General features: G+C 40.8%; 1 protein-coding gene across 1 annotated transcript in view; it reads right to left on the minus strand.

The window, feature by feature from the left end:
* The window catches only part of GRM7 (glutamate metabotropic receptor 7), a gene marked incomplete at its 3' end in the record, with an annotated part of 570,397 nt that overhangs the window by 157,256 nt on the left and 391,278 nt on the right, over nt 1-21,863 (minus strand). Inside the window, exon 7 of the mRNA XM_082847450.1 lies at nt 7,970-8,905. Coding sequence (XP_082703576.1) covers nt 7,970-8,905 — 936 coding nt within the window. The remainder of the gene's footprint in view (nt 1-7,969; nt 8,906-21,863) is intronic.

The raw sequence follows: 21,863 nt of genomic DNA on the forward strand, positions 1-21,863 counted from the left end.
TGAACTCAACTGATGAGAAATTTCACAAAGAAATACTCATATGATCAAAACAAATTCAATATCCTGAAACAGTAAATAGATATTACTGAACTCACTGCTTAATTTTTCTTTTTTTGTGTGTCTTGTAACAATGGAATTCTTCCAGTTGAAACACTTCAACTCTTAAATCTAAACAAAAACGGGAGGGCTATGATTTTGTATGTATTAGGTTGGCAATAATGCCTTTTGCTGTGATATCTTTTTGCATTTTGCAATTTGCTCCCTTCCACAATTTAAATTCCATGGTTTCACCAGGCCCTCCCATCAGGAAACTTACACAAGCCTCTTAGATGGCCTCATCCACCAGAGAGCAGACAGCAGAAGCAAGAAGAACTATAAACCTGCAGCCTGTGGAACAAAAACCACATTAACAGAAAGATAGACAAGATGAAAAGGCAGAGGGCTATGTACCAGATGAAGAAACAAGATAAAACCCCAGAAAAACAACTAAATGAAGTGGAGATAGGCAACCTTTCAGAAAAAGAATTCAAAATAATGATAGTGAAGATGATCCAGGACCTCAGAAAAAGAATGGAGGCAAAGATCGAGAAGATGCAAGGAATGTTTAACAAAGACCTAGAAGAATTAAAGAACAAACAGAGATGAACAATACAATAACTGAAATGAAAACTATAATCAATAGCAGAATAACTGAGGCAAAAGAACGGATAAGTGACCTGGAAGACAGAATGGTGGGATTCACTGCTGCCGAACAGAATAAAGAAAAAAGAATGAAAAGAAATGAAGACAGCCTAAGAGACCTCTGGGACAACATTAAACACAACAACATTCGCATTGTAGGGGCCCCAGAAGGAGAAGAGAGAGAGAAAGGACCAGAGAAAATATTTGAAGAGATTATAGTCGAAAACTTCCATAACATGGGAAAGGGAATAGCCACACAAGTCCAGGAAGTGCAGAGAGTCCCATACAGGCTAATCCCAGGAGAAAAACACCGAGGCACATAGTAATCAAATTGGCAAAAATTAAAGACAAAGAAAAATTATTGAAAGCAGCAAGGGAAAAACGACAAATAACATACAAGGGAACTCCCATAGGTTAACAGCTGATTTCTCGGCAAAAACTCTACAAGCCAGAAGGGAGTGGCATGATATACTTCAAGTGATGAAAGGGAAGAACCTACAATCAAGATTACTCTACCCAGCAAGCATATCATTCAGATTCGATGGAGAAATCAAAAGCTTTACAGACAAGCAAAAGCTAAGCGAATTCAGCACCACCAAACCAGCTCTACAACAAATTCTAAAGGAACTTCTCTAAGTGGGAAACACAAGAGAAGGAAAGGACCTACCAAAACAAACCCAAAACAATTAAGAAAATGGTCATAGGAAATACATGTCGATAACTACCTTAAACGTGAATGGATTAAATGCTCCAACCAAAAGACACAGGCTTGCAGAATGGATACAAAAACAAGACCCGTATATATGCTGTCTACAAGAGACCCACTTCAGACCAGGGACACATACAGACTGAAAGTGAGGGGACAGTAAAAGCTATTCCAGGCAAATGGAAATCAAAAGAAAGCTGGAGTAGCAATACTCATATCAGATAAAATAGACTTTAAAATAAAGAATGTTACAAGAGACAAGGAAGGACACTACATAATGATCAAGGGAGCAATCCAAGAAGAAGATATAACAATTATAAACATATATGCACCCAACAGAGGAGCACCTCAATACACAAGGCAACTGCTAACAGCTATAAAAAAGGAAATCGACAGTAGCACAATAATAGTGGGGGACTTTAACACCTCACTTACAGCAATGGACAGATCATCCAAAATGAAAATAAATAAGGAAACAGAAGATTTAAATGACACAATAGACCAGATAGATTTAATTGATATTTATAGGACACTCCATCCAAAAACAGGAGATTACACTTTCTTCTCAAGTGCACACAGAACATTCTCCAGGACAGATCACCCCTTGGGTCACAAATCAAGCCTCAGTAAATTGAAGAAAACTGAAATCATAGCAAGCATCTTTTCTGACCACAACGCTATGAGATTAGAAATGAATTACAGCGTAAAAAATGTAAAAAACACAAACACATGGAGGCTAAACAATACGTTACTAAATAACCAAGAGATCACTGAAGAAATCAAAGAGGAAATCAAAAAATACCTAGAAACAAATGACAATGAAAACACGACAATCCAAAACCTATGGGATGCAGCAAAAGCAGTTCTAAGAGGGAAGTTTATAGCTATACAAGCCTACCTCAATAACCAAGAAAAATCTCAAATAAACCATCTAACGTTCTACCTAAAGAACTAGAGAAAGAAGAACAAACAAAACCCAAAGTTAGCAGAAGGAAAGAAATCATAAAGATCAGAGCAGAAATAAATGAAATAGAAACAAAGAAAACAATAGCAAAGATCAATAAAACTAAAAGCTGGTTCTTTGAGAAGATAAACAAAATTGATAAACCATTAGCCAGACTCATCAAGAAAAAGAGGGAGGGGACTCAAACCAATAGAATTAGAAAAGAAAAAGGAGAAGTAACAACTGACACTGCAGAAATACAAAGCATCCTAAGAGACTACTAAAAGCAACTCTATGCCAATAAAACGGACAACCTAGAAGAAATGGACAAATTCATAGAAAGGTATAACCTTCCAAGACTGAACCAAGAAGAAAGAGAAAATATGAACAGACCAATCACAAGTAATGAAATTGAAACTGTGATTAAACACCTTCCAACAAACAAAAGTCCAGGACCAGATGGCTTCACAGGTGAATTCTATCAAACATTTAGAGAAGAGCTAACACCCATCCTTCTCAAACTCTTCCAAAAATTTGCAGAGGAAGGAACACTCCCAAACTCATCCTATGAGGCCACCAACACCCTGATACCAAAACCAGACAAAGATACTACAAAAAAAGAAAATTACAGATCAATATCACTCGTGAATATAGATGCAAAAATCCTCAACAAAATACAAGCCAACAGAATCCAACAACACATTAAAAGGATCATACGCCATGACCAAGTGGGATTTATCCCAGGGATGCAAGGATTCTTCAATATACGCAAATCAATCAATGTGATACACCGTATTAACAAATTGAAGAAGAAAAACCATATGATCATCTCAATAGATGCAGAAAAAGCTTTTGACAAAGTTCAACACCCATTTATGATAAAAACTCTCCAGAAAGTGGGCATAGAGGGAACCTACCTCAACATAATGAAGGCCATATACGACAAAGCCACAGCTAACATCATTCTCAATGGTGAAAAACTGAAAGCATTTCCTCTAAGACCAGGAACAAGACAAGGGTGTCCACTCTCACCACTATTATTCAACATAGTTTTGGAAGTCATGGCAATCAGAGAAGAAAAAGAAATAAAAGGAATACAAATTGGAAAAGAAGAAGTAAAACTGTCACTGTTTGCAGATGACATGATACTATACATAGAGAATCCTAAAGAAGCCACCAGAAAACTACTAGAGCTAATCAATGAATTTGGTAAAGTTGCAGGATACAAAATTAATGCACAGAAATCTCTTGCATTCCTATACATTAATGATGAAAAATCTGAAAGAGAAATTAAGAAAACACTCCCATTTACCATTGCAACAAAAAGAATAAAATACCTAGGAATAAACCTACCTAGGGAGACAAAAGACCTGAATGCAGAAAACTATAAGACACTGATGAAAGAAATTAAAGGTGATACCAACAGATGGAGAGATATACCATGTTCTTAGATTGGAAGAATCAACATTGTGAAAATGACTATACTACCCAAAGCAATCTACAGATTCAATGCAATCCCTATCAAATTACCAATGGTATTTTTTACAGAACTAGAACAAAAAATCTTAAAATTTGTATGGAGACACAAAAGACCCCAAATAGCCAAAGCAGTCTTGAGGGGAAAAAAACGGAGCTGGAGGAATCAGACTCTCTGACTTCAGACTATACTACAAAGCTATAGTCAAGACTACAATCAAGACAATATGGTACTAGCACAATAACAAACACATAGATCAATGGAACAAGATAGAAAGCCCCGAGATAAACCCACGCACCTAAGGTCAAGTAATCTATGACAAAGGACGGAAGGATATACAATGGAGAAAAGACAGTCTCTGCAATACGTGGTGCTGGGAAAACTCGACAGCTACATGTAAAAGAATGAAATTAGAACACTCCCTAACACCATACACAAAAATAAACTCAAAATGGATTCAAGACCTAAATGCAAGACCAGACACTATAAAACTCTTAGAGGAAAACATAAGAAGAACACTCTTTGACATAAATCACTGCAAGATCTTTTTTGATCCAGCTCCTAGAGTAATGGAAATAAAAACAAAAATAAACAAATGGGACCTAATGAAACTTCAAAGCTTTTGCACAGCAAAGCTGTGCAAACAAACAAGAAGAACAGACAACCCTCAGAATGGGAGAAAATATTTGCGAACGCGTCAATGGACAAAGGATTAATCTCCAAAATATATAAACAGCTCATGCAGCTCAATATTAAAGAAACAAACAACCCAATCTAAAAATGGGCAGGAGACCTAAAGAGACATTTCTCCAAAGAAGACATACAGATGGCCAAGAAGCACATGAGAAGCTCTTCAACATCACTAATTATTAGAGAAATGCAAATCAAAACTACAATGGGGCTTCCCTGGTGGCGCAGTGGTTGAGCGTGTGCCTGACGATGCATGGGACACGGGTTCGTGCCCCGGTCTGGGAAGATCCCACATGCCGCGGAGAGGCTGGTCCCATGAGCCATGGCCGCTGAGCCTGTGCATCCGGAGCCTGTGCTCCGCAATGGGAGAGGCCACAACAGTGAGAGGCCCGAGTACCGCAAAAAAAAACCACACAAAAACCCCCACAAAACTACAATGAGGTATCATCTCACACCAGTTAGAATGGGCATCATTAGAAAATCTACAAACAACAAATGCTGGAGAGGGTGTGGAGAAAAGTGAACCCTCTTGCAGTGTTGGTAGGAATGTAAATTGATACAGCCACTATGGAGAAGAGTATGGAGGTTCCTTAAAAACTAAAAATAGAATTACAATATATCCAGCAATCCTACTACTGGGCATATACCCAGAGAAAACCATAATTCAAAACGACACATGCACCCCAATGTTCACTGCAGCACTATTTACAATAGCCAGGTCATGGAAGCAACCTAAATGCCCATCAACAGACAAATGGATAAAGAAATTGTGGTACATATATACAATGGAATATTCCTCAGTCATAAAAAGGAACGAAATCGGATCATTTGTTGAGACGTGGATGGATCTGGAGAGGGTCACACAGAGTGAAGTAAGTCAGAAAGAAAAACAAATATCGTATATTAACGCATATATGTGGAACCTAGAAAAATGGTACAGATGAACCAGTTTGCAGGGCAGAAGTTGAGACACAAATGTAGAGAACAAACATATGGACACCAAAGGGGGAAAGCCGCGGTGGGTGGGGATGGTGGTGTGCTGACTTGGGCGATTGGGATTGACCTGTATACACCGATGTGTATAAAACTGATGACTAATAAGAAAAAAAAAAGGATAAGGAAAATAAAACATTTTAAAAAATAAATTCCATGGTTTCACGTACTCTAGCCATATGCCTGGCATGAAGGCACGCGCATTTTCATTCCAAATTCACTGTTCCCAGTTGGCGATTTGGTACCTTTAATTGCGTCAAACAGCTATGCAAAACATCATAATCCCCTGAGAGTATACAAAGAGAAACGCGCGCCTTCTAAATGCTGGTATACAACGCGCACTGCTTGAAGACAGCTTAGTGTTTCCTGTAGTCCGGTTCTACCTATGCAATGTTTTCTAGAACAACCAGAATCAGGGAATCCAGTTCCTGAAAACTTGCACCCTTCTCAGGTTTTTAAATGAGTAAATTATACCCCTGATCTTAACTGACAAGGTTCAGAGTCATGACCAGAAATGGCCAGAAATGACAAACGAAATGGTAGAGACCCATAATGCCACAGTTGCATTACAGCAAGGCTCATCTATAGGACAGCTGCAGTGATCCCTGCCTTTTATATTCCTCAAGCACAAATTTACAAGAAAAAGCTCTAATATTTTTATCCTGTTGCATGGGAAATTGTGTTTAATAACAGAATAATGTTTATCTCGATAGGCTTTGACGATGAACATCAGACCCCACAAAAATGTCCATGATTATCAACTTACTGCCATACACTGCATTTCACTACCCTACCTCATATTTGAATATTCCCTTGGCCCAGGGATAAAGCAATGAAATGAAGTTCAAGTTGGTTTCACAGAGAGTAAACATGCATTATGAATTTGAAACATACTTCCGGACACACACTTTGCTCACTGAGCATATGTTCAAGAAGAACTTCCTCTTGTGACTAAAACCGTAATCTGGAACCATTCACTGTCCTTGGTTTTAGAATTCTATGTGCTTTCGTAAGATATTTGCCTTTTTCATTTTAAACACAGTCCAATCTTATAGCTGCTAAATCAAACTGTTTAGGTAAAAGACATCTTTTCAGTTGGAAAACCAGTCAAAGTCCATTCATCCTTTCTACGATTATAAACAACCGGATTCAACTAATTCCCAGAAGCAGAGATTTGTAAATGTGTAGACATTTCTACTTCAATCCTCGTTCTCCCCACTTAGGGCGCTAAGTCCTTGAATGTTGAAGAGAGTTCTCCAACGTGACGTGGTACCAGGCTACACGCCTGATGTGCTGACTTCTAATCAAGCTGTAACTGTGCTCCCCCTATAGAGCGCGCCGGTGAGGACTTAAGTCTCAGTTCTGGCTTCAGCTGTACCGACATGCCAGAGCTACCTTCACTGAGTAAAGGTCACCACATCGTATTAAGATCAACCTATTAGCATTGCCCGGTTTGCATATATACAAAACAATATCCAGGTGAGCACAGAGGTATGTGAATCACGTTTAGAATCAACACGGTAGCATTGCCTGATTCACGCACACGTCAGACCTACAGCTACACGTGTATTAGTTGCGTTAGGATTCAACATATTAGGACTGCCTAGCTTACAGACTCATAAAAAACCATAAAACTCTATATATGGGGAGGGGGAGGTCATGTACACTGAACATATCTAGGATCAACATTTTAGGGCCCACCAATTTTGAAAACGTTGAACTTTTGCAGCCAGGTGACACTTCCCTTGTGACGTACTGGCCCTTCCACTGCTGGAGACTTGACTCTCTGATATTGCTCTGCCTCATTTGAGGCAATTACTGTACATCTAGCTGTAGGGAGCCTATAGACTGGAATGACAACCAAAGGTCTCCTATATCCACCCGTTTAGAGATACATGTAGATACAGACATATGTTGTATAGTTCACACACATGATCCAATCCACAGTGAGCGCCTACACAGCCACTAGGAAGAGAGAGAGCTGGTGATGACCATCCTTCTCCTGGGAAATAACGGACTGTGGCCCTCCTCTCTTATCCCAAGGAAATATATATGAAAGAAGAGGGAGTGGGTAATGAATGAATAGGAAAGTTTAATTTAGACAGATTGGATTATGTTATACTGCATAATCTCTTGCTACATGGCATCACTCTCTAATCAGTTGACTTGAAAAGTCTATACCTCTGGTTGGTTTCCAGTGGAATGACTGTATTGGATTGGCCAAAAAGTTCGTTCGGGTTTTGGGTACGATGTCACAGAAACGCCCGGAAGAACTTTTTGGCCAACCCAATAGCACAGCCCAAGGCAGGTTTTGGACTTCCGTAGCACTGATGCCTATTAACTCAGGATTTGTCTGGTCTTGGGAATACCATTCTGCATTTTTAAAACCTCTTGCTCTATACAATCGCTTTGGCTTCAATATTTTCAAAAAGGAACACATTTTTGAAACGCATGGTGTGCGGTGTGCATTTTCACTTACCTTTTCCGCCGACTGAGCGGTGCCAAAAAAAATGGGAATGAAGGCAAGCCAGACTATACATGTTGTGTACATGGTGAATCCAATGGGCTTGGCTTCATTAAAATTCTCTGGGACACCCCGAGTCTTGATGGCATACACAGTACATGTGACCATGAGAAGAATGCTATATCCCAAGGAGCAGATAATCTGGAGATCCGTAATGTCACATTTGAGAACTCCCCGGGCCTGCTCAGGGTTCATTGTCTTATGTTCATCATAGTCTATGATGATGTTGGGTGGGTCAACACCAAACCAAATGAAAACACCTAGAAGCTGAACTGATATTAAACTGGAAGTGATCGCCAGCTGTGATGTTGGGCTTATGAGTCTGGGAGCTGTCACTGACTTCTTGCCCTGTTCGAATATGCGATAAATCCGATTGGTTTTTGTCAAAAGGGCTGCATAACTGATGCACATACCCAAGCCCAAGAAAACTCTCCGGAAAGAACACACTGCCACGTCAGGCTTGGCTATCATCAGGAAAGTGATGATGTAGCAAAGAAAGATGCCCGTCAACAGAACATAGCTCAGTTCCCGCCCAGATGCCCGGACGATGGGAGTGTCATTGTAGCGGATGAAAGTGGCCATGACAAATATAGTGGCGATGATCCCCAACATGGCGAGGAAGACAGGGATGACGGCCCAGGGGGAGTGCCACTCCAGTTTGATGATGGGGATATCCTGGCAGCCGGTTCGGTTTTCATTGGGTCGCTGGTCGTAGGGGCAATGCTGGCATGTCATCTCATCAAACTGGTACTGGTAGCCATCGCAAGGCTCACAGGTCCAGCAGCAAGGAGTTCCCTTCTGTGTCTTCTTTCTTTGCCCAGGCTTGCATGGCAGTGTACACACTGACGGCGGGATCTCCCGGAGTCCTTTACCCCACTGCATGTCCTCTATCTGCAACAAGAAATAAGAAGGTAGATTAGTTAAGAGGAAAGAAAAAGAACAATAACAACAAACAGTAATGATAACAACATGTGAGACTTGACAAGGTAAAGTAACCCCCAGCTGTAGGAGCTACAATCAAGATTCAACCCCACACCATTTCACTGTAGCATCCTCAGTCTTCACCACTGTAGAGTGTGCCAAACATGCCGGATTGGAAGAATTCCCTGTGGTAGCTATTGGAAATACAGATTCCCTGTTCCCACCCTAGACCCCCCAAATAAGAATATCCTGAAAAGGAGCCTTTGGATCTTCATTTTCAACAAGTACTCAGAGGATTCTTAGGATTAGATAAAGTCAGAGACTACTGACATGCTCTCTACTGCCGCCTCCTGGGTAACAAGTGCAAATGTCCCAAATTAAGTTAAAAAATCTCAAGTAACGCGAAAAGCTATATTCATTTCCCTTATTAGATGCTTTTGTTTTTTTTAATTGTTTTTAAATTATTTTGGATGATATTGCAGTGCTAACCACCTTTTCTAAAATTCTGGAGGCATCACTGCCATTTTCATTGAGAAATTTTGAAGCAAATGAACCTATTCTATTTATCACAGAGGAGTGATAAGGTTCATTATTGAAAGTTTTAATCGTAGTTAACGAAGCATTTGATAAGAAAGTAATATGGTCTGGAAACCTTTCAAGATGAGCCATGTACCTATTTGGAGATGAAATTTAAACTAAAACACTATATCCTAGAGGAGGATGAACGTGTGCTTGCTTAATTAGAATACTGGCTTTCTGGAAGGGAATTCATAATTAACAGTCTTCTGAGAAATAATGGCATCAGAAACAAAGAAGAACTTTATTACGGGGCTGATATCTCATCTTTTCCAGCACAGCATCTATTCTTTTTTTCCTGGTATCAGTTCTTCACTTTTTTTTTTTTTTTTTTCCTATGTACTTTCTGTGAGATGGGATTTACACGGAAACTCCAGGGGTGACAAGCAAGACCCAGGCTGGGCCAATTAGGATAGTGCGTCGTTCTCAAGCTTGAGTACACATTAGAATCACTTGGAGGTGTTTTTACAACCCAGCGTGCCGAACCCCACTCTCAGATTTTCTGATTCACTGGGACTAGGATGGGGCCCGAGAGTATATATTTCTAACAAAATCACAGATGGTGTTGCTGGAGATTCTCTAGTCATCACACTTTGTCAACCACTGATACCTTCCAACCTCCTAGCCCCAGAGACTGGGTCAGGGATGGGGTCATTACAGAACGGCACGGCATTTAACTTCACGGCTTTTACAGAGATTACGTAGCATACAAATCTTTTGTTTCTGCTGGATTTGCAGGTTCCAGGATGTAAGGATGCTGGTGCTCATGGCTATAAAGAGGAAGTTATTTCTCAGAGGAAGAAGCCAATATCAAGGAAAGCAGAGTAGAGAATTGAAGAGAAAGATTACTGATAAGCCTGTTTAAGCTCCTGGTAACGGCTCTGCCTGAAGCAGGTTTTCCCTATATTGTGTCATTATGTGACTCAGTAAACTGCTATGCTGAAGTACTTTGAATTGCATTTCTCTTACTTGTAACCAAGGGTCCTGAAAAATATACCTACTAAATGAATAATTTTAGTATATACGTGTTACAAAAGATGTACTTAAAAAATACACGAATACATTCCAATGGACAAATCTGGCTGATACTCCCCATATCCAGTTAATCAAATTTTTAAGATATGTGAACAAAAATATAGGTTAGAAAGATACTGGAAAGTCTTAACTATTTTTATTGATTGATTGATTGACTGATTGATTGATTTGGCTGTGTTTGGTCTTCGTTGCTGTGTGTGGGCTTTCTCTATGTTCGGGGAGCGGGGGCTACTCTTTGTTGTGGTGTGAGGCTTCTCACTGTGGTGGCTTCTCTTGTTGCAGAACACGGGCTCTACATGCGCAGGCTTCAGTAGTTGCAGCATGCGGGCTTCGGTAGTTGTGGCACACGGGCTCAGTAGTTGTGGCTCAGAGGCTTACATGCTCCGCGGCATGTGGGATCTTCCCGGACCATGGATCAGAGCCCGTGTCTCCTGAATTGGCAGGCGGATTCTTAACCACTGCACCACGACGGAAGTCCCTGAGCCTTTTTTAAATGCATACTTTTAAGACATGAGGGGGGGAACTAATTTATTGCTCAGTGGAATTGGAACGCTCTGTTAAAACAGGATGCAGTGTACAGCAAGGTGTGATGATTCCATCCAAACTTGAATGAGAACTACATTCAACATCCGAATCAAATGTAGTTAACTCTGGGGAAGAGAACGGTTCAAGGATTAAACTTTATAAAATACTATAACCTTCCAGTGACTGAATTAAACTTTAATCAGAGACCCAAGTATCTTCGGATGACTCCTATGAACTCATCTGCCTGAGCAAAGCCCAAGTCAGCACTAATAAATCTAACCAGATACAAAACATGATCAGTTCTTTCTCAACATCATCATTTTTGCACCAGTAGGTCATGGTCAGCCATCCCCAAGTCATAAAATTAAGGAAATAATTTGTAGTAAGAGAGAAAAAGACATGCATTAACTTTATAAACGTCCAATTTCGAGAAGTTGGAACCTAAAACATTGCCATTATTAACACAAATGTTTCAAAATATCAAAGTAAAAGGCCCTACACATGGTTAGTAAGAAAGGCTAACAAAAAAACTTACAAATAAATATCATTAGCTAAACTTGAGATCGCCTGATTCCAACACGAGTGGGAACTAATATACCATATGATTAAACTTAAACTATGGAATAGATGTAGGGCTCATACAAATATAAAAACAAATTATCATTATATGTAATATTTTATAGCCAATTTCATATGTTGCCAGCTTGCAATCCCCCCTCACCACAAATAAAATGGTCAGCAATGCTGAACAGCTTTTTTTCTCAACTTAACCCAATGTATACAACAGCTATAACCACAAACATTACATTGACTACTTAATTTGTTTTCAATTTTCATTTAAAGTAGATCTCAACTCAATTTAATTGTATATATTAAAGCAACAAAGTTGCTTCTTGCTCCAAATGAACAGAAGTCTAATTTACTTGCTTTGCCAACAAAAATCATTATTTATTGAAAATATAATTTATGTTCCATAAAGGTACCAACTAACCTTTAAGAGCTCCAGTAAGTGAGAATTTTGTTAAAGTGACACATACGATTTGTGTATATCTTTACCTATCCACACAAATTTAGTGCCTTGTTTCCTAAGAAGAAACAGCTGCAAATGACCAGGGGCACCTATTTTTTTTAAAGAGGGTAACAATTTAGGGTTTTGAAAAATTAACTGTAATGTCAATTGACTTTGTCAAAAGGCTAGAAGGAATGCAAATTTCAAGTTTGTTCTAAACTCTGCAACAAAACTGTGTTTTATTTAGTTAGCTGGAAAGCCAAAGTTAAACTGCAGAAAGGTGTAAAAAATTAATAAATAGAAATTTCAATTAAAGAGTGTCAGAAGAAGGGGGAGATCTCACGCCCGGTGCCCATAGCTGAACCCAACAGGAAGAAGATTCCTCTTCCTTGGAAGGACTCGACCAATGAAAAGCCATGAACCTTTTACTATTGCCCTCCAACTTCCTTTTCCCCTCTACAAAAGTGTTCTCCTTTCCTTGCTGTGAGGGGTCTTGCATGTGGCTTGCCACGGTTTCAGACCCGAATTGCAATTCTCTTGCTGATCTCAAGTAAACCCATCCCCTTGCTGGAGCAATATATGTCAGTCTATTTATTTCAGGTCAACAAAGATTAGGAAAAAGGCTAGGATGTTTACCATCGTCTTCTTTAGAAGATACAGTTCTAAATTCCCTGATAAGAATGCATTTTCTTCCTGGACATCCCAAGTTTATGGTTACTGGATACTGGATCAGCTCAGTACCTGGCTCATGGCAAAGGACTGTTGAGATCTCAGCCCTTGGCAAGAGAATACACCTGTAAAGCTAGTATCATCAATTAACACCATGCATGACACATAGATTTTATGGACGAGTGAATCAATGGTTTAAAAAAGAGAAAAAATAGGTAATTCTGGCCAATGAAAGCAAAAATAAGCCTTTTGTGGAGTCCTAGGAAAGCGTTCTCCACTCTTTAAAGTAGAGACACAAAGAAGAGAGATGCTGTCTTCAGCCTTTGATGTGTTGCAAATGTGATAGATGGAGCTGCAGCAGCCATTCTGCCACCACGAAGAGACAAGCTGAAAGAACAAAGCTGATATGCTGAGGATAGTAAAACAAAAACAGAATTTGTATCTTTGATGCTCTCAGAGTAACTTTCTAGGCTCAACATGGAGCCACTCCTGTATGGGGTGCCACGTCCGTAAGCCAAAACTAAGATAACTTTCACATTCCTGTGAACAAGCTTCACTCGAACAGAAATGCAGTACATCTACATCTACAGCCAATCTCCAAAGGCTAAGTCAACTCAGGGGCTTCTCGCCCCAAAAAGGGTTGACTATGTGGGCCCAGCCCATCTGATAATTTTTATATGTCTTTTCCTTATTCTTTATCCTATGAGAGCTTTCCGCTTTCCACCCCATTTTGCAGTTCTCTGAAAGAAGACTGTCCACAAAATGTTAAATAAGGTGTGTCTGTACTGCCTAAATTGTCTTCTTTAATCATTTATTTTAACAGTGGCAATTTTTTTTTTTTTTTTTTTTTTTGCGGTACACGGGCCTCTCACTGTTGTGGCCTCTCCCGCTGCGGAGCACAGGCTCTGGACGTGCAGGCTCAGCGGCCATGGCTCACGGGCCCAGCCGCTCCGCGGCATGTGGGATCTTCCCGGTCCGGAGCACGAACCCGTGTCCCCTGCAACGGCAGGCGGACTCTCAACCACTGCGCCACCAGGGAAGCCCCAACAGCAGCATCATTTTGTCAACCAAATGAACCAACACTGGTACCACCCTACCTTGAACTGCGAACATGAAACAATAAACTTGCCTTGGTTAACCAATACCTCATGGGTAGCCCACTACTTGCAGTCAAACATTCTAACACACTCTTTCTTATTTCTGCAGCTGGTACGTGAAGGCTTGAGACTACTGGACAGTTCGGCAATAATTCAAGTTCTTGCGTGGGTAGTAGAGAGTTCCAGGAGGAAAGGAAACTTGTGAATCACACGTGATCGGATACACTTGTCTTTGTCTCCTGAAAGCACTCAGAAAAGAGGGCGGTAAACACCTGGACTCAAAAAAATCAGCTGTGACTCCACTGCTTCAGGCTCAGAGAGAATGAAAAAGGACCTGTCAGCTAAAGTTCTTTAGCACGTGTGTTTGGCAAGGAAAAACTGGGGTCTGGCTCTAGCAGAGAAAGCTATTCCACCGGGGACGTGCAAACCTTATAATCACTGGAATTTTAAAATAAAACCCAATGAGTTGCTGTCTTACTGCCAAATGCAGGAATCAAACAGAGAGGATTTTTATAAACACTGTTCAGTGCATCCATTTTTATCTAGAAGACATCTTCTCTCTGAAGGAAAACTGTGTCACTGCAGGGATATTTTCCCCAGTGAAGTTTCATTTGCATTTTCCAGCGCACACTCCGTAGAGCGAGCTGGCTGGTGCTTTTGTTGCATAATTCTTTGCAACAGCATCATTTTAACTTACTAAAACCTTAATAGAACGAGCTAATTTAACAAGAGCTTTCTTATTAAACACCATTTGTTCATTCAAATATATTTGTCCTGGCTAATTTATGAAAAAATCTTTTCAGGAAAAATGCACAAGGATGCTGAATTTCTAATACTAGAAAAGAACCAGGTTTAGGTTCCGGTGGGGAGTGGGTAAGGTAGAATGGCTTTACAAGGAATTTTGTAGTATCTCAATGTCTTTTTTTTTTTTTTCTTTTTTAAGCATCAGCCCCGATTGTTAAATTTTAGGCAGCAGGACTGGACTATAAAACAGAATTTCGGGACTGCTATAAACACACTTAATTCAAATTCTACTTATTCAAAATTTGGAATTATTTGTACAATTCATCGTGTTTAATATACTCTAGGAAGAAAGTACCATACACTTTCTTCATTAAACTGTATATAAAAGATTGTACATAAATGACTAGTTTTTAACTACGGTAGTCCCTGGGCACCCATGGAGGGATTTAGAGCTTCATCTCACTGTAAAGCACCTCGAGGTCCAAGATGTGGACAGCTCTGTACTGCTACTAAGACCTTTTTTTAAAAAAAATTTTTACTGAACTATAGTTACAACGTTGTGTTAATTTCTTCTGCACAGCAAAGCAACTCAGCTATATGTGTATATATATATATTCTTTTTCATATTCTTTTCCATTATGGTTTGTCACAGGATATTGAATATACTTCCCTGTGCTGTGCAGTAGGACCCTGTTGTTTATCCATTCTGTATATAAGAGTTTACCTCTGCTAACCCCAAACTCCCATTCCTTCCCTCCCCTCCCCCCACCCCTTGGCAATCAGAAGTCCGTTCTCCGTGTGACTCTGTTTCTGTTTTATGGATATGTTCATTTGTGTCATATCTTAGATTCCACACATAAGTGATTTCATATGGTATTTGTCTTTCTCTTTCTGACTTAATTCGCTTAGTATGCTAATCTCTAAGTCCATCCATGTTGCTGCAAATGGTATTATTTCATTATTTTTGATGTCTGAGTAATATTTCATTGGATATATATATATGTATATTTATATATATGTATGTATTGAATACACACACACACACACACACACACACACACACACACACACCCCATCTTCTTTAGCCATTCCTTTGTTCATGGACACTTAGGTTGTTTCCATATCTTGGCTATTGTGAATAGTGCTGCTATGAACACAGGGGTGGATGTATCTTTTCCAATTATAGTTTTGTCTGGGTATATGCCCAGGAGTGGGATTGCTGGATCATAAGGCAGCTCTATTTTTAGTTTTTTAAGGCACCTCCATACTGTTTTCCATGGCGGCTGCACCAATTCACATTCCCACCAACAGTGTAGGAGGGTTCCCTTTTCTCCACACCCTCTCCAGCATTTGTTATTTGTATACTTTTTAATGACGGCCATATGACGGGTGTGAGGTGGAACCTCATTGTAGCTCTGATTTGCATTTCACTGATAATTAGCGATGTTGAGCATCTTTTCATGTGCCTCTTGGCCATCTGTATGTCTGCTCTGAATTAAGACCTGTTTTGAATTATGCCAGTGGCTCCCAAACTTGACTGCACATTTCAATCGCTTGGGGATCTTCTAAAAATTCCAAACAGGCAGCAGGGTGTTTGAAAGCTCCTCTGGTCATATGTAGACAAGTATGAGAAAGAATGAACTAAACTCTCTGAAGGGCTGGAATTTAGGAGAAAATATTTGCTTTGTTTAGAGAATCTATTGACTGCAGGCTTCTATTCTTGACCTTAGGATGCACTAGCTCTCACTAAAAGTCCGAGAAGGTCACCTAAAATTCTCAGTTATACTCTTATGGTTTAACGGGAAAGTATGGCGCTGCAGTGGAATTATAAACTTTCACAGTTCAGGAAGGTCTCCGGACTTATATTTCATAATGTCATTGGCTAAACAACTTAAAATGCCTAGAAAGGCTCAGCCCATAAAGCAAACAACTGATGTGAGAGTAAAAGAGTGCTTCTCCTCAAAACAAAGTCTAAAGGAACACAAAATAAATTACATGTCCATGCAAATACATATTGAATTATACATCAAGAATAGACTTCATTAGTAGTTCTGCCAAAATGATCTGCATTTACTCTCTCTTTTTTTGTTTTGTTTATTTATTTATTTTTGGCTGTGTTGGGTCTCCGTTGCTGTGCGCGGGCTTTCTCTAGTTGCGGCGAGGGGGGTCTACTCTTTGTTGAGGTGCACAGGCTTCTCATTGCGGTGGCTTCTCTTGTTGCGGAGCACAGGCCCTAGGCGCACAGGCTTCAGTAGCCGTGGCACGTGGGCTCAGTAGTTGTGGCTTGTGGGCTCTAGAGCACAGGCTCAGTAGTTGTGGCGCACGGGCTTAGTTGCTCCGTGGCATCTTCCTGGACCAGGGCTTGAACCCGTGTCCCCTGCATTGGCAGGCGGATTCTTAACCACTGCGCAACCAGGGAAGCCCTGCATTTACTATTTCAATGCTTGCGTTTTCCTTAAGTACAAGGGGAAAGGCGGGTGGCATTTATTAAATTTGCATAATTAAAAGCTCCCAGACCGATTGAACAGTTTGCCCCCAAAATAATTCTACATTTCTTTCTTTGTCACACCTTTTTCTATACCTCTAACTAAAAAAGGGTTATCTTTACTTGGCTTCAGATCTTCCTTTTATTTTTTTTTTTAATTTTAGTTTTTCCAGAAGAATCAGGACAGCCTTCTGGGGAACCTTCGAGTTTTCACAATGTTGATGCTTTTTCAAAATTACCATATACTCAGTTGGCCAAACAATACATATCTGCTGACACCAGTTAGCGAACTCTTTCAGAAACAAAACTGCCAGAAGAGCCATCTCCTTATCATGTGCACCTTACCTACAAATCATCTCTTATCTAGTCCCCGCCTGGGGACACAGTTCCCTAAATGATGCTTACCGATCAAACATTAGGTATTTAATCTTGCTTGAATTATTAAAAACATTTGAAAGTAGTTTTTTAAAGCACGGATTTAAGAATAATTTACAATGTAAACATATTCACATGGATGCCTCAAAAATACCTCAAATAAACTTGTTCAAAACTGAACTCATGATCTTCACCATGAACTGGCAAACTACGGCCCCCAGTGCGCCAAATCCTGCCCACCACCTGATTTCATAAATAAAGTTTTCCTGGGACATCACCACACTGTTCATTTACATATTGCCTCTAGCCGATTTCAGGCTACATTGGTAGAACTGAGTAGTTGTGAATGCATGGCCCGCAAAACCTAACCTATTTACTATCTGGCCCTTTACAGAAAACACTGGCTGACTCAGAGGCAATGACAAAAGAAGGACAAGGCCCTAGCGCACGGCAGCTTTATCAATCCATAAACCAGAAGCTGTGTCATCGCTGACATCTTCCTTTCCTTTGGTCCCCACCCCTTCCCCCCATATCTAAGTGACCAACAACTTGTGTTGGGTTTCCCTCTTGCAATCACTTACATTAATTATTTTATCCAACAAACTATATATTAAGTAAGGTTACTGGGTGCTGGATCCCGTTTTAATTGTCGGGAGCAAAAGAGACAGAAACGAACGCCTTAGAGAAATGAATCCTCTTTTCTCACCTGTTATCACACCACCTCCTCTGCAAAAGCTTCCTATGCAGTTTCTTCACCTCTCTTTCCTGCTGGCCTTTCCCTAATCCCATCCTCTGCACCAGAGCCGGGAGGAGGATGCTTTAGCATGGAGATGTGATCACGTCACCTTTTTTGCTGAATTCTTCAGTGGCTTCTTAGTGCTCTTTAGCCTCCTAGCTGAGCATCGTCTCAAAGGGACACACACCAGGTGGCTTCTCTCTCCTGCCTCTATGAGTCCCATGAAGCACCCTGCCCCACGGTGGCTTCTGTGCTGTAACTAGCTGTTCAGTACCTCTTCCGCTTACCGGACACTTGCTCAGGATGCCCCACCCTCGCTGGGTTGGTTCCTCCTTTTACAACCTCTCAAGGATCCCTCCTCCAAGAATTTAACACCATTTGTAATTGTGCAGATATGTGACTCATTAAAATCTGTCTCCCAATTCCTCTGTAAACCCAGTGATTTCAGAGCTTCCATCCACTTTACTCAATGCTGGAAACCCAGAATCTGAGAGGGGAATCAAGAACACTGGCAGGTGAAAGAGGTGAGAGAAAAGACTGACCACTACTGTAGAAACGATTTTCCCCCGGCCAAAACTGGAGTTTAACTGTAAGTGGAGTTGATCAAAGGATCCATAAGGACTTACGTGAGTCTCATCTATTTGTTGGTCATTTAATACACATCTGAAGAATGGAAGTTTATATGTGGAATGTCCTCGGCATTTTGAGAGAAGAAAGGGAATTAAATCTGGAGCACCAAGTTGCTAGGTAGTGGAAACACGAACGTAGCTCACACACCACGGGGAGCCAGAACAATCGCCTGCAGCCAGGGACAGAAGTGGATTTCAATAGGTCCCTGACCGCTCTCTGAACATTCTCCTCCGGTAAACTTAGCTACAGCTCAAAATAGAAAGAACACAAGCTAGGAAGTCAGCCTTTCCTGGGTTCAAAGACTGGCTTCGTCACCGCCAGACAGTATGACCCAAGGCGAGGCAACCATGTGAAGCGTGTTTCCCTAGCTTATTTGTTATGAATGACATGCATTGTGACAAAGGAGACAGCACGTGTAAGGTGTGTGTCTGAGACATCGTAAGTGCCTAATTATTAATTTTTACTGGAATATTTTATGCCTTCAGTGATCAACTTAAGTCTAATTAATCCAGGCAAAAACTTAAAGATGGCTATTGTCAGGCCTCCCCTCTCTCTTGAGCTCTGATTCTTCCAGCCACATGTTATCAGCAACTAATGCTGTAGTGGCATTTCAGACTCTACATATCTAAAACTAGAAGTACCGCCTTCCTTCCCGTTTTCTAGATCTCTCCACCCACCCTCCAACCTGTCCTGCTATACCAGAGGGGTTAATAACATGAGCCTTGGACTCAGACAGACATGGGTTCAAATCCTAGCAGAGTGACACTGGCCAAGTCATTTTTTTTGTTTTTAAATTCTTATTGGAGTTGCTTTACAATTTTGCATTAGTTTCTACTCTACAGCAAAGTGAATCATCCATACGTATACAATATCCCCTCTTTTTTGGATTTCCTTCCCATTTAGGTCACCACAGAGCACTGAGTAGAGTTCCTGCTGCTATACAGTAGATTCTCATTAGTTATCTATTGTGTACATAGTATCAGTAGTGTATATACGTCAATCCCCATCTCCCGATTCATCCCATCCTCTCCTTTTCCCCTTGGTATCCAGACGTTTGTTCTCTACGTTTGTGTCTCTATTTCTGCTTTGTAAATAAGATCGACTATACCAATTTTTTCAGATTCTAATATATGCACTAATATATGATATTTATTTTTCTCTTTCTGACTTACTTCACTCTGTAGGACAGTCTCTAGGTCCATCCACATCTCTACAAATGACCCAATTTTGTTCCTTTTTAATGCATGAGTGATATTCCATTGTATATATGTAGCACATCTTCTTTATCCATTCTTCTGTTGATGGACATTTAGGTTGTTTCCATGTCCTGGCTATTGTAAATAGGGCTGCAATGAACTTTGGGGTGCATGTGTCTTCTTGAATTATGGTTTTCTCTGGGTATATGCCAGCAGTGGGATTGCTGGGTCACATGGTAGCCAAGTCATTTAAGCTCTCTGAACCTTATTATTATTTTTTTCAACTGTGAAATGCACATAGCAATGATTATCTCCTAGAATTGAAACCGAGCAGGACCCTGTGGGGCTTCTGGGCACAAAAGCCTTTCTGTGTCCCCTTCCCTGAGCTCCAAAGGGCAGATTCAAACCGTTGCTAATCAGGGAAGGTGGGGGTGGGGGGGGATGCAGAGACCAGGGAGGAACAGCCAAGAAACAATGGTGCAGCCTTGGGGCGGGGTCCTGGTCCCCCTTCAAGGGACACACATAACAATATCTTTGAGCTCTTCTACAGAACTAAAATCCCCACCAAATGGAAGGTGTTAACTACTTGATGAAGCACTCTTCATATCAGAGAAGGTCACAGTTGGCCCCATCATCACCTGATGCCAGGTGGCCCTGCGCGCACCCTGATCCTTATCAACAACCCCGCCCCTTGATTATAATACCCCTCACAACCCACCCCCACCCCCCACCCCCCCCCCACCCCCGGTTAGGACACACAGTTCTGAGGGCATTAGCCCACTGTGGCCCCCTTTGCCTGGCAAAACAATGAAGCTATTCTTTTCTACTTCACCCAAAACTCTGTCTCCAAGAATTAATTCGGTGTCGGGGTACAGAGGCCAGATTTGGCTTCAGAATTACTGAGAAAATGAATGTATGTGAAGCGTGTAGTCTGGCCCATAGTAAAAGCTTAATGAGTTTTATCTACTGCAATTATTATTAGTGACTGTACTGTCATCTTTGACGCCTCCTCCACCTCGCTCCCCTCAAAAAATAGCAAAGTTTGTTCCAATCTCCTCCATAAACCTCTTTCCTCTTTGTCCCCAAACATTGCTCTATTACAGTTATCATTATCCTGTCCTCTCAGTTACTCTCTTTGCTGTCAGTCTTCCCTGTCGGTTCTTATTCCTCTCCCCTGCTTTATTTCTCTACATTGTTAAGTTACTATCCGAAATTAAACATCCGGGTGGTTACTTCTGTGTTCATCTCCCTCCATGTGAAGAGATCACATTTTCGTTGTTTCCTTATGTCCACCCCATGCCTAGAAGAGCGGCTCGCAGATGCTATTTGTCATGAAGTTGCCAGGGCGGCTTCTTGGAAGGCGAGTGTGGTTCTGCTGCACCTTCATCAACCTCCAGCCCCACCCATACCCATCTTCCTTCTAGCAAAGGGCACTGCTTGCGCTTCCCTTCAATACCCTATGGTTCCCTATTTGCATTACTTAGTTTATACTCATCCTTTTAGCTGTCATGCTTTTCCCCTAATTCTGCAACCATTCAAATAACCCAAATCTTCTCTGAAGCCTCCAAGCTGGAAATGCCCTCTCCCTCTGTTGACATCTCTCAGCATTTTATCTGTGCTAGTCTCCTGCCTCTTCTGCTTCCACTGGGAAAACTGGGGCTATTATGTATTTGTTTAAATGCCCAACAGAGCCTAAAAGATGGAATGAAACTTGGACAAATTCTATTCCAAGAAAAGACATAAAGGGATACGCCCTTAGGAGAAAATGCCTTCTTTTAGTGCCCGTGAATGCTCCTTATTCTTCCTTTTTGTTTGAGCCTCCCGACTCTGACTTGCTTAAATATGACAAAC

The sequence above is a fragment of the Leucopleurus acutus genome (assembly GCF_964270905.1).
Source record: "Leucopleurus acutus genome assembly, chromosome: 10".
Lineage (NCBI taxonomy): Eukaryota > Metazoa > Chordata > Mammalia > Artiodactyla > Delphinidae > Leucopleurus > Leucopleurus acutus.